Raw genomic sequence first — 14,294 nt, 5'->3', positions numbered from 1 at the left:
TCCCTTCCTCCCTGAGATATGTTTAGGCTTAGACAGTCCTCCAAGTGCTACCCCAAAATACCTAGGATGCTAAGTGGTGGGAGACCTGGTCTGCAGGTGGTAAACAGGGGAAAAAGGCAAGTGAGAAGATTTGTATGGGAAACAATTCAGTCTTTGCTGCCTCTATCCTTCCTATAATACTACCCAACAAACTCCAGTTTGCAGAAAAACTGTATTAAATGGGGAAAAACATTAACCTTCATTAGTCTCCCTCAATGCACAGAGGCTATTCTGCTGTGAAAGAACAGAACAGGATCCTGAGTAACCTGCAGCTAGCTGTGGCAGACGCAGAGAAGCTATATTTTCTGTCCTGGAAATAAAGATACACTAACATCAGAAGAAATATGTGCTTGCAGAAGTAAAGCCCGAAGCAGCCAGTGGAAGATTTGTACTGTCTTTATTACAGAAAATATGAGAAAATCAAAAGTACAACATTGCCTGTTTTCTTGCTTGAAGATCATATTTTCTCTGGTTTGTTTAATATCAACATTCACCACAGCTGCAGGAAATTAAATCGAACCTTTAGAAGGTATCGCATATGGACCTGGTTGGGGTTATAGACAATAAATTCGTTGTAGTTGAGGGTATAACCCTCTGGATTCAGAATTCCTGTGTCACTTGCTGGTCCCAAGGGCACTGTACTCCCATTCCTGCCAAATGGAAGAATGTGTGTCAACATCTGCCTCTGGTTCAGAAGTTTGAATAGAGAAAGTAGAGAGTCTTATCTGTCCAAAAGGAGTTTTCTGACCCTCCAGGCTCTGAGTACTTACAAGGTGATGGCGCATGTAGGACTGGGAGCCATCTTGCCCAGCCCCTTGGTGCTGTGTTTGCCCTGAAGTAATCCTTCTGCCTCTGGATTGGCCCCTAGTAGCTCATTACACTGACCTAGAGCTACCTGCAAAGAAAAGGATCTTTAAATGACCACATCCTACTGAAATGAATGGCCTAAAGCCAAACAGAAAACTCCATCAGTACTTTCTTCTCCTACTCCAGCAGAAGAATCGAATGCAGTGGAAATTGCACTTGGCTTCCCTCTCAGGTTCTCCCAGGTGAACCTCTTGGTTCTGTGGCTGAACTTTTCTCTTTGGAAAAATAGGAGCTAATAATAAACTAGAAATCACGGATGTGTTCCTGCCTTACCTCTGACAGGAGCAGAAGTCCAGTATCCTTTAGGCGAGTGGCAAAGCAGTAATTGGCACTCTTGGAAGACATGTCAGCAAAGTAGATTCCTTTTCCAAACTGAAACACATAAATAAAAAACAAGGTCAACTGCCTAACCCATTGTGTTAGAAGGGAGGCTCATACCACTGACCCTGTGTTTTATTATCTTAAATACAATATAGACCCTTCTCCGTTTCCCCTCACAATTCTGTTCCAAGAGAAGGCAGAAGCATCAATGAATCTCTGCTTTCTGGGGAGAAAGGAGGGATATCCTTAGGAATTTAAGAAAGGAAGGTCACAGTCAATGCCAGGTCACCACCTAATCCTAATCTAGGAAAAAAAAAGGGTGGGGGAAGGACTGAGAAAATTGTATTCTTTTCCCTTGTACCTACCTCCAGGGTTCAATTTCTACTCACCATGTAACCTGTGATGGGAGCCTCAGGTGGGGCAATTCGAAGCCCGTGGCTCAGGATTCCCACCCAGTTACTCAGCCTGGAACCATGCCATAGCAGCATCCTAAGGAAGAGCCAATATTATTGTACTCTCTCTTGCTCTCCTGCAAATATAGGCCATAAGCATAAAAAAACACCAACAGCTGTCTCCGCTATCCTTCTCTATAAGTTCCATAACTGCGCTTCAGGCAAGGGAATGTCTTCCCAAACCCAAAGCTAAATGGAGACCTGTTATGAAGGTCCTCTCTGAAGGCTTCTTTCTCACCCTCCTTCTCTACTTCAAAAACATCCAGCAAGGTCATGGTATAGCCACTGTGTGTGGGAGCATGCGTAGACTGTAGGTACTGGGAAATCACCTGTGAAGAAGAATGAAAGAAATGGCTCATGCAGACTCTATAAGAGATCACGGTGAGCTGAAGAACCTCAGGGCTTCTGGTATAAATTGGCCCAAATGGTCTCACAAGGGCAGCTAGAAAGAGCCCTACCTTCCCAATTCCTAGTAAATAGAAGTTCTGCCCTAAAGTTTTCTCTTAACCAGAAGTAGTCAGAGAACAGGGGGATGGGGAAGGGTGGATCATTTATTTTTTTATGAAAATAAATGATCATTTTTCTTACTTTGAACTCATAACTCTCATGGTCTAAAGGGTGCAAAGCACAATGTAGCTTTCTATAGTGTTGGTCCAGTGGGTGTTCTGGGCTTTGCAGTTCTGTCTTCACCAGTTTAATGGCAATTTCAATGTCTCCCAAAGCCTGACAAGATGAGACAGAAAATCAGTGTGGGAGAAACCTGGGACAAGAGATGTAATACTTCCCAATCCACACATATCTCACCTCTAGTAGCTGTACTTTGTCTGACAGTTCTTTCTCTGTCCGGATTAATGGAGGGGTACGGAGTCTAGGACAGAGATATAACCAATAATTAATTCTCTGATGTGTGGCCAAAAGGCACATGACTAAAAATAACAGACTAAAGATAGGTCCTTTAGAAAATAGGTATAAGAAACTGGGGTTTTCCATTTGATAGAGATCTGTAAGAGATTTTAACTTCCAAATATATAAAGAGATATTATGCATATACTCTGAGTAGGATAAAATGAACAAGCTATATAGATTTTGACATTTGGGACTAGAGTTAAAATTCCTTTTTATGGGAACTTTTTAAAAACAAGATGTATTGACATCAATAAGGAATAGTTTGGATGAAGTCCTATCTAGAGGCAGAAATATACCTATTGACCAATTGGGGTTATTTCTAGGTCACAGGCTTCTATAAAGCAATAGAGGAATAAAAATAAAGTAAGCACCAGAATGCAGAATCAACAAAGATAAAATGTATTTTATATACCTAATATCCTTTGAGTTCACAGAAATGGTGTTAGTGTGTTACTGTCACCTTAAAGAACAGGAAACAGGGTGATAGGCCTGAAGGTGTTTTACATGTTGGTTGGATAGCTAGACCCACTCTCTCTTGAGTTGGTAACTTCCACTCTGTCAGAGAATATGGTTGTAATCAGGCCAGGAGATCACATCCCATACTCATAAGCTGATTAAATAGGCTATCTATAAATCATTTTGGCTCTACAGCTATTCAAGATGATCATTTCCTTAGAAATGAAAACTTAAAAAGATTATAGTTGCTGCTGAGTGATGTAGGGGATATGGCTGGGCAGAATACCAAAGTGAAGTAACAGCACAGGCCTTACCCAAAGTCATGTGGGATTCTGGTGTAGAATTCATTGCATGCTTCCATGAGAGCTCGTCCATGCTGGCCAGCCCGAATACAATCCTCAATCTTCTTAAGAGACTGGTAACCTGCCTTGATTTGTGCCACTGTCAGCTTCCCTGCAGACCCAGCCAGAGATCAGACTCCACAACTAGGGTCCCAGCCTGTAAAATGTATTTGTGTCCCTGCCCAACAAAGACTCTCACCTTTCAACTTTCAAAATTGTTCTTCCTCCCCCCACGCAACCTCTCACCCCAAATCTTTCTTTATTCAGTAATATCAGCAAGCTTTAAATCATGATGGTGATAAAATATCCTGGTAAAGGAACTAGAATATGAAGTGAGAATGTAGGATAGAATCTGAAGTCCTACCAAGTGGGGCTTTCTTGGTGTCATATTTCATTTCTACCATCATCTCTTCCATGGCCTGGACATTACAGATCAACTTTATCAGCTCCTGTACACGAAGATCTAGCTGTGACTCTGGTTTCAAGGGGGATTTGAGAGATTCACCTTTATTTGTTTCCTCTTCACTCTACAGCAAAAAAAAAAAAAAAAGTCATAAAATCTGAAAGGATCTATTTTACGCTCCCTGCGAGGACTGGCTCTACAATATTCCTGGCAGGTCAACATCAGCCTCTGCTTGAACACAGGCCCATTCCATTATTAACCTAGTTAGAGTACTCAGTGTGACTTCCACCTTCTAGTCCTACTTCTGCTTCCCATAGTTAAACACTCAGAGTAAGTCTATAAGGCCCTACAAATATGATGTCATTAAGTATGTAAAGAGGCTATTGTATCTCAAATCTTCTCACCTTAAAAAGACTGGTTTTCCATTTTTCAGATATGTGACAGTTTTCAAGACAGATCCTTTTAGCATCCTGGTTATAACTCAGCATTCAAAATTAAATTTTTTAAAAACTGTGGTATATAACTAGAAGTGAAGGCAACTTTAAATGTAGTTTTATCAGTTTGACTATTTATTACTCCTCTCCTGATTCATAATATTAAACTTCTGGAAACAGGACCTAAGATTTTATAAGAACCTTAGTAAATAACAGAGACTAGGACCTCATCTAAGTCACTCTGCTAGACTTCACCCTGGTTAAGAGGAAACAGTTCTTCCCTAAACGTATAGTCAGAGTTTACCTGAGTATTGGTGGTATAGTCCATTTGTAGCATATCATATTTTCCAGGCACCTTCTCAAACTTCTCACGATCCTCCCAATTATTTTTTGTTTTGTCAAGGAATCTGTAAAGTTCAAGGTGGTGAGAAAATCTTACAAACAAGGGTCTACTACTAGGGATGGGCTTACAATTATTTCCTAAGAACATCTTCAAACTCTTTATTTCCTGCGACATCAATTTTCCATAAATCTGGATTCTGAATTAGGACCCTGAATGGACAGAAAAGCTCTAGAGACAAAGGGAACAAAAAAAATGGGAAAAAGGATGCTTGAGCTTCCCAAAGGCCCCAAACATCACAAAAGTCGTTGAGATTTAAGAGAAAAGATCCCTATCCAATCCTTTTCTCTGAAAGAAACATTCCCAGAGACTCCAGAAAGTTTTTCATATCATAGTAAAATAATTTTTCAAACTGTAGCTGAATAGTCTCATCTCATTTTTCCCAAAATTTCCTAAATTGTTGGTCATGTGCTGAATACATTAGCTTCTTCTCTTTTTAGTCAATTTCACGGTTCCAGGTGATTTAATCACTAACTAAGGATGCAGTTTGGTGTTCCGATCATACAGTGTCACAGTGGAAAGACATTATTGTTTAGGCGAAATCACACTTATTATAAAATTCTTAAAGAAGAGATATCCAAGAAGAAGAAGGATATTTTTTTGTACTCATTTCTTAGCACTCACTTCTTTTGAAAGATTTCCTTGGCCTTGTTGAGGTCCCCAGAACAAGCCACCAAGCTGTGCTGCCCCATTTTCCCAACTGCAAAGTAAATGCCACATGTAAGATGGTTCTCTGCCCCCCAACCCAAGAACAGTTCTCTGATAGCAACAAGCCAGCTCTCTAAGGTCTCTCCGCTTAGCATCTGACAAATGGGTAGGAAGGGAAGAAGGAAAAGGTGAAAGGGCTTCTGATCCTGTTGCCTCTGAACAGCACTAGCAGCCCAACTGCAGGAGAGTTCTCAGCCTCAACAGGCTGCTAGTAGTTTTTCTGATGGGAACTTGCAAATGAGGATGCTGGCCACTCCCCAATTTCAAGCAGCACAGTTTGATTCCTAAGCCTCTGACAGGTTAGAGAAACTCCACTTCACCCATTTAAACCCAGAGGATCCTTTGGCTACTCACTTTCTGAATAATAATTCATAAAATCCACAATAAAAGTCATTACCTCGGCCCCATCTCATCCAAACACTGAAGTTCCTCTGTGCATCATCTTCTAACAGCTGGATCAGATAATACTTGTTGTTGTTGAACTGGAGATTGGTCTACGATGATAGAAATATGAACATAAAAGGACAGAAGTTTGCAAATGGAAGCTACATAAACTAATGACTCTTCCTTGGTCACAGGTACCAATAATTGCCATGAGGAAAGGACAGCAAGGGACAAGAAAATCAGGTTCGTGTAAGAGTAAGGATATAAGAAAGGAGGAAAAGGGTTTCTATATTAAACTTTGAGTTCCTAGGAATCAAAGGCTGGAAGCTTCCTAAAACCTCTACCCAACCTCAAATATCATCACTTCCCTCCATAGGTGTTTCCGAGGCCACATGTATTTTCCAGCTCCCAATCCATTCCCAATAACTATTTTCCAAGTGAAAACAATTTTGATGCCCCAAAGATCTGTCACTATTATGCTTGTTTGCTTAGACAATTTATTCTTCAATAGTTCCACTTACAGCTCCAGTTTGTCAGCTGCAGCAATCTGACAATGAGCTGAGAGCAGGATGTAAGGAGGGGAGGGAGGATAGGCAGAAACCACTGCCACACCTGCCCCATACCTAACGTGACCTGAGCTGGAGACATTCAGAGAAAATGTGACTAGTATCTAAAAAGCGGTATCCTGTGAGTAACTTACTCTGAGTGAAGAGAGTGAGCAGTCCATGATAAGGAACAGCAGCTTGTGCTGTAAGGCCAAACCCTGGTCATCAAGGCAGTCTTCTTTGTTAAGTGTGTTTCCTGTTCCTACCTCCTGTCTGTTCACATTATAAAGTCGCAAATGGTAGAACAAAATGGGGCCTTAGGATCTTTTCTAACTGCTCATGATATTTTAACTGAAAAAAGTGGTAATAAAAGAATACTAGGTAGCTGTTAAAAGTATATATGATACAGAGTGGAGGCCAGTCTTGGCCAATGAACTTCTGAGTGTCGGAAGTGTGCTATATTAACGGCAGGATTTTCACTAACACCAGTAGAGCTTGCCTCTGTGACTGGAGTTTGATAGTACTCGCTGCCACAGGCAAAAAAAAAAAAAAAGTATATATGATAGATCAATCAATTCAAATATGAAGACATATTCAGGAAATACATTAACCAGGCATGTGTAGTATCTATCCAAAACAACAAAAATAAACAAAGAGAAAAAAGATTAAAAAGAAAAAAATTGGATATCAGCATCATGGTGGAGAAAAGATGCTCCCTTCATCTCTCCCCTTCAATCTACAACCAGTAAAAAAAATCCACAACTCAACAAAGGTGCCTCTGTCTTACACTCCAGGATGCCAGAGAATTCCACACATCTGTACATCTAAAGGTGGGTGGACTGGGACACATAGAGGAGGTGGAACCAGGGCAACAGTGGAGGCGGTGCCTGCGATTCCGTGCCCCCAGAGAACCTGGCAGCAGCAGGTGAGGCGGTGCACAGGACTCTGGCGTCCTGGCTGCAGTGGTGCTGGCAGCCACAGGTAACTTGGTAGCAGTGACAGGGGAGCCATGGAGGGCCCGTGACTCTGGCCCCTGCACCTTCACCCTCAGTGGCAGCTCCCGGCTAAACATAATACCAGACAACTCAGAGGCACTGGCGACCCGGCTCCCCGCGCCTTTTCCTGTGACTTAGGAGATCCCAGACAAACAGAGGCTCCTGCTATCCTGGTGCCCCAGGTGGTGACGCCAGTGACAGCAGCAGCAGCAAAGCACCAATGACCTTGGAGGCACAACAGTGATAAGGAGGGCACCAGGTGACCCCTGACAGAGGTGGTGGAGGGTGGAAAGTGCTCTCAAATGTAACTAGAGGCAGGTCCGATAAGAGAAACCAAAATCTTGTGTTACAGCGCCACCTACTGGAAAACAAAAGAAAGGCCTCTAATTTCTAACCTGTTGAATCCTCAGAATCAAGATTTTTAAAAAAGCTTTACCTAAAGAAGAGCGGTGTTTGCTACTTCAGACGTACTGGCAGAGGAACAACTCATCAAACACCACGAAGAACCACAGTTACAGTGTATCATGAAAAGAAAATGACAATTTTTCCAGAAACCAAACTTAAAGTCATGGAATATTGTGATCTAACTGATATAGAATACAAAATAACTCATGAAGAGGCTCAATGAGCTAAAAGAAAACTCAGAAAGGCAGTTCAATGAGCACAGGAATAAAATTAATGAACAGAAGGAATACTTTTCTGAAGAGATTAAACCTATAAAAGAACCAAGCAGAAAGAAATAATAGCTGAGAACTTCCTAAACCTGGGGAAGAAAATTGATAGACCGCTCCATGAAGCTAAGAGAGCATCTAATGCCCTCAACACAAAAAGATTTTCTCCAGGACACATTATATTAAGACTGTCAAAAGTCGATGATAAAAGAAGAGTTTTAAAGGCAGCCAGGGAAAAAAGTATGATTACCTATAAAGGAATATTTATTAGGCTATCAGCAGATTTTTCAGAAGAAACTCTAGAGGAGTGGAATGACATTCTCAAAATACTGAAAGATAAAAACTGTTAGCCAAGAATACTCTACCTAGCAAAGTTATCATTCAGATATGAAGGAGAAAAAAGGCTTTCCCAAACAAACAAAAGTTGAGAGAGTTCATCACCACTACACCTACTTTACAAGAAATGTTGAAAGGAGCTCTTCTACTTGAAAGAAAAAGACAAAGGTACACAAAACTTTGAGTAAGGTGATAAACAGAATCAGAAAATTACAACTCTATCAGAATAGGTTTAAACAGCATAAAGGGTAAAGGGAAAAAAAGCAGAAAAAACAACTATAGCTACTTCAATTTGGTAACAAACTTACAACATAAAAAGGGATAATTTGAGACAAGAAATACATAAAAGGGGAAGAAGAAGAGGATGGAAGCCATATAGTCAAATGAAGATGCTATCAGCAGAAAAAGGACTATTTTATCTAAGAGACGTTTATACAAACCTCATGATAACCACAGAGCATAAATCTAGAGCAGAGGCACTAAACATTAAAAAAAAAGGAAACTGAGAAAAACATCATAGAAAACCACCAAACCAAACTGGCAAACAGAAACACAAGGAAAAAGAAACAATGGAGATATAGAACAACCAGAAAACAAAAGACGAAATGACAATACTAAGTCTTCATCTATCAATAATCATCCTAAATGTAAATGTATTGAATTCACCAATCAGAAGACACAGAGTGGGGCTTCCCTGGTGGCGCAGTGGTTAAGAATCCGCCTGCAGGGGACACAGGCTCGAGCCCTGGTCCGGGAAGATCCCACATGCTGCAGAGAAACTAAGCCCGTGCGCCACAACTACTGAGCCTGCGCTCTAGAGCCCACGAGCCACAACTACTGAGCCTGCATGCCACAACTACTGCAGCCCACACGCCTAGAGCCCATGCTCCACAAGAGAAGCCACCACAATGAGAAGCCCACGCACCGCAACGAAGAGTAGCCCCCGCTCGCTACAACTAGAGAAAGCCCGCGTGCAGCAATGAAGACCCAATGCGGCCAAAAAATAAAATAAATTAATTAATTAAAAAACAAACAAACAAAAAAAACCCCGCAAAAGACACAGAGTGGCTGGATGGATTAAAAAATAAGATCCACCTATATGCTGCCTCCAGGAGACTCAGCTCAGCTCTAAAGACAAACAGGCTCAAAGTGAAGGGATGGAAGATGATACTCCAAGCAAATGGCAGCAAAAAGAAAGCAGGTATAATTAATACTCATATCAGGCAAAATACACATCAAGAAAAAAGTTAACAAGGGACAAAGATGGACATTACATAATGATAAAGGGGACGATTCATTAAGAAGACAAGTTTTTCAATATATGTACACCTAATTCAGGAGCACCAAAATATATAAAGCAATTATTAAGAGACCTAAAGGAAGAAACTGACAGCAACATAATAATAGTTGGGGACTTTTAACACCCAAATTACATCAATGGATAGATCATCCAGATAGAAAGTTAATAAGGGAACAGCAGCCTTAAATGAAACATTAAATCAGATAGATTTGATAGATTTGTACAGAACACTGTATCTAAGTGCAGCAGAATACACATTCTTCTCAAGTGCACAAGGAACTTTCTCAAAAATAGATCATATTGATATGTTGAGGTACAAAACAGGTCTCAATAAATATAAGAAGACTAAAATCGTATGAAAAATCTTTTCTGATCACGTGAAACTACTACAACAATGTAGAAATCAACTACAAGAAGAAAGCTGGAAAAATCACAAATATGTGGAGACTGAACAACATGCTACTGAACAACTATTGGGTCAACAAAGAAATCAAAGGAGAAATTAAAAATACTGAAGATGAAATGAAAATAAGACATACCAAAATCTATGGGATGCAGCAAAAGTGGTATTAAAAGGGAAATTTAAAGCAATACAGGCCTACCTCAAGAAACAAGAAAAATCGTGAATAAACAATCTAACCTCACACCTAACGGAACCAGAAAAAGAGCAAATGAAGCCCAAAGTCAGCAGAAGGAAGGAAATAATAAAGATCAGAGTAGGAATAAATGGAATAGAGACTAAAAAGACAATAGTAAAGATCAATGAAACTAACAGCTGGTTCTTTGAAAAGATAAACAAAATTGACAAACTTTTAGCTAGACTCAGAAAAAAAAGGGATAAGGCTCTGATAAATAAATCAGAAACAAAAGAGGGGAAATAACAATGAGTACCACAGAATTACAAAGGATTATAAAAGAATATTATGACTAGCTATATGCCAACAACTGGACAACCTAGAGGAAATTGACAAATCTTAGAATCATACAACCTTCCAAGACTAAATCATAAAGAGATAGAAAATGTGAATAGACCAAACCCTAGTAAAGAGACTGAAATAGTAATTAAAAAACCTCCCCCAAAACAAAACATTACCCTGATACCAAAACCAGACAAGGACAACACAAAAAAGAAAATTAAAGGCCCATATCTCTGATGAGCATAGAGAACTGTATGGTGACAGATGGGAACTAAATTTTCGGTGGTGAGCACCCTGTAATGCTTACAGAAGTAGAAATCTAATGTTGTACATGTGAAATTTATATAATGTTATAAACCAATGTTACCTCAATAAAAAGTAAATTTAAAAAAATTAATAAGTTTAACTACATAAAAATGTAAAACTTCAGTAAGGGCAAAAAGTATACCATAAGGAAAATCAAAAGGCAAATGACAAATCTGGAAAATATATAAGCAATTTATATTATAGACAAAGGACTATCCTCCACATTATATAAAGTTCCTCAAAGCCCATAAGAAAAAAGACCAACAACCTATCAGAAAATGATATGAACAGAGGGTTCATAGGTTCAATAAAAGACATAAAATCTGCTAAAAGATCTGCTTTTCATAGAGGACTCCACTATCAGGTAGAGTGCTCTAGGGCTGAGTACTTGGGAGTATGAACCCCTAGGGGCTAATATAAGGGACTTCAGAATTAAAGATTTGGGCACTGGGACACTGTCAACAATAATTATCAAGAAGAAATTCTCATAAATAAAATAGTTTCTTCCCTTACCTGATTTAGCATGACATCATAGACATCATTTCCTTCACAGTATACATGGGCCTAGAGAGAAAAGAAAAAAAGTGACATTTGTACAGTCACAGCCCTGATGAGATCCTAAGCGAGGCTCTAAATTTTCTTATGCCTTGAGGTAGTATTCTCCCACTCTACCAACATGCATCTTCCAGGGAAAGAAATGCAAAAGTATGTTCTTCTACACATAAACTGTCATTCCTATGATGAAAACATGTTGCCTTTTTGTAATTACAGAAATACAAATCAGTCTTACTCAGTTAAAGGAAACCTGTTCCAGAGGAAGCCTTTCTTCTGTATTCTTCAAATCCTTTTCCCATTCATCAGTAACTCATGCCATACATACCAGGGCAGTTTCTCATTAGAACACTGATAATGATACAATTTTCTAACTGAGAAAGAGAATGAGGTGTGGAAAGCTGATGATGACTCCAGAAGTTAACCATGCTAAAAAACACCCTGATGATTACCCCCAAACCCCACCCCTGCCATCACTCAGCCTTGGAGAGAGTTAATCACTAGTAATATTTGGAGAGCATTCCTAAAATGGATACTAGCAATGTTCCAGACAGGAATCCCAATAACAAATGAACAACTGCTCCCTGAGAAATCAATGGGAGTCTCTCACCTTCCCCACCTTGGCTGTGCACTCTGGGTCCACTGGAGCTTTGCCCTTTAACAGCAAGGTCTTCACAGACTCTGAGGAAAGACAGATATGTACCACATCTACTTGTATGGGAATCAAAAATATCTGTCATGGTTAGACAGAAACCTGTCATAATTAACTTTGCCCTTCCCAAGCACTCCTGATCTGCCCAGGTCTCAGTTCATCTCAAATACAGGAAACTGAAGATTTTGAGAAAGTAGGTGAGTCCTGTGGTATGCCCAAAAGATAGAAAGTTAATTATATCTTCAAGAAAGGAAGAAATAAGAGTTGAAAAAACAAGATACCCACCTCCCCGACCCTCACCCCTCCCAGAGACCCCCTTGCTGGCCCAGGTGTTCCCTGGCCTATGTATGTCGGGGAGCTGACCTTGCTTGTCTTCCGTCCTGTCATCATCAGCCTTTCCTCCAGCCACGGGCTCCTTTTTCATCTTCTGGCATTTTCGAATTTTCTTTGCAGGTGGAGGGTCTTCTGTAGCTGTTTTGCCATTATTAACTCTTTCAGCTTCATTCAATGATACAGAATGGGCAAGAAGCATGGGCAAAGAAGCAAAAGAAAGAATGAGTACACACTGAATATGATGCTACTTTGAAAAAACATCTTTTTAAAGAAATAGATTGAGGTGGTTTTGTAAATTTACAAAGAAATAATTACTGCCACACCACTGTTCTTGAAAACAGTATGAGTTCCTGAATTGCTATTCTAGCCACATAAAACTAAACAAAGCAAAATGGAGCCTTGAGGTCCTTGTGAGCTCATGGCCTGAGGCATGAGTCTCATAGCCTGCTGATCTCTTCCGTTTACTTGTGCCCCAATACCACCCAAATATCTATCCTCAAACTACCTAAGGTGGTATGAGATAATGGTTACTAGAGTGCTCTGGAGTCTGTGCCTAACTTAGAGCGCAGCCCTGTCTCTTCCAGCTGTTTAATGGTGTAGAAGTTATTTCATCTCTTAGTACCTCAGTTGCCCCAACTGATAAATCCAGAGGAAGACAACACAGTACCGAATTTGTGGGGTGGACCTATGCACGTAAGAACACAATACACAGAGTATGATATCTTATCATAAGTCAGTTCTAAGAGTTGCATCTTATTATCTCTGAAACTGGGATGCATTTTACCATGGATGACTTATAAGTAGTGAATCATGTTTTAATTGGAAGCGTGTCTCCTTGCTTAGTGGTACATAAAACAATGATGCACCTTACAATTAATTTTTTTTAACTGGATGACATTAGGTATTTAAGATAGTGCTGGCACTAAGTTAGTTGTTACAGGTCAACAAGCTGTTGTACACAGTTCTGTAATCACAAAAGCTCTTGAGAACAGAACATTTCAAAGTTCGGTACCAAGACAAGTGCTGGTTCAGGCGGCGATGGAAGTAGGAAGGGCTATAGCAGAGGGCACCGTTCCTTTTCCGACTTCCCGCCCCCCAACTTTCTGCCCCCAACAATGCACTCCAAACCTCGCGCCCGGCCGCCGCCTGTCCCCCGCCGCCGCCGAGCTGCCATGGAGCCAGAACGCTGATGTCATCAACCCTCTCCCAAGTATCGCCGGCTCAGTCAAAAGGCGGGAGCACGTAACGCGCGTGCGTCCCAGCGAGGAGTTTCCAGGGGAGGTACGCTCCGCAGTATTTGCATGTCGCAATGTGTTGCGGGAAGTCACCATAACCTACAAATGTATTTAGGTTTGGGAGCCTTATAAGGCGGGCGAAGGTAAGCTTTCGGCATAGGGCGGAGGGAAGCTCATCGATGGGGCCACAAGCTGAGTGCGTGTAGTCACTCCGTCCCATGTCCCTTGGGAAGGTCTGAGACTAGGGCCAAAAGCGGCCCTAACAGGGCTCTCCCTGAGGTTCGGGGAGGTGAGTTCCCAGAGAACGGGGCTCCGTGCGAGGGACAGACTGGGCAGGAGATGCCATTGATCCCGCCCTTGCGGAGGGACTTGGCGGATGCCTCCTTAGCCGGAGCTTGGAACAGACTCACGGCCAGCGAAGTGAGTTCAATGGCTGAGGTGAGGTACCCCGTATGGGGGGACCTCATAACCCAATTCAGACTACTCTCTCGCCCGTCCACTTTTGGGCTGTGGAAGGTCTGAGTACGCACGCAGACTTAGGGATGTAAGGGGCGTGGAAGCTACAGAGAATGCTTATGAACTCAGAACACCTGGTCAAGTGAACCTTAGAAAAGGTGGGTACCACCACCCCGCTGGGAGCATATGTCTCAGACCCTCTGAATTAAAAACTGAGAGTCTGCATTTTTAACAAGAACAACCAGTGTATTGGTGATTTTCATGTAGATTATAGATATTTATTCA

General features: G+C 41.1%; 1 protein-coding gene across 3 annotated transcripts; it reads right to left on the bottom strand.

Annotated features, from left to right (window-relative positions):
* Positions 1 to 420: 420 nt before the first annotated feature.
* PARP2 (poly(ADP-ribose) polymerase 2) lies at positions 421 to 13,492 on the bottom strand (the record flags this gene model as incomplete). Of its 3 annotated transcripts, none has more annotated exons than XM_079700608.1 (16): positions 421 to 689; positions 810 to 934; positions 1,180 to 1,278; positions 1,617 to 1,716; positions 1,881 to 2,008; positions 2,268 to 2,402; positions 2,484 to 2,547; positions 3,356 to 3,494; positions 3,747 to 3,909; positions 4,524 to 4,626; positions 5,244 to 5,319; positions 5,725 to 5,821; positions 11,295 to 11,345; positions 11,944 to 12,014; positions 12,286 to 12,488; positions 13,440 to 13,492. In XM_079700608.1, the coding sequence occupies 16 exons, from the start codon at positions 13,490 to 13,492 to the stop codon at positions 530 to 532; spliced, it is 1,767 nt and encodes a 588-aa protein (XP_079556734.1). In that variant the 3' UTR covers positions 421 to 529. The 3 variants fall into 3 exon arrangements, with proteins under 3 accessions (XP_079556734.1, XP_079556735.1, XP_079556736.1); XM_079700609.1 differs by having other exon boundaries at positions 12,349 to 12,488; XM_079700610.1 differs by having other exon boundaries at positions 12,349 to 12,483; positions 13,447 to 13,492.
* Positions 13,493 to 14,294: the final 802 nt, after the last annotated feature.

This window comes from Hyperoodon ampullatus, assembly GCF_949752795.1.
Source record: "Hyperoodon ampullatus genome assembly, chromosome: 3".
Taxonomy (NCBI): domain Eukaryota; kingdom Metazoa; phylum Chordata; class Mammalia; order Artiodactyla; family Ziphiidae; genus Hyperoodon; species Hyperoodon ampullatus.
The sequence above is the reverse complement of the archived record's forward strand: the minus strand, read 5'-3'. Positions and strand labels throughout refer to the sequence as shown.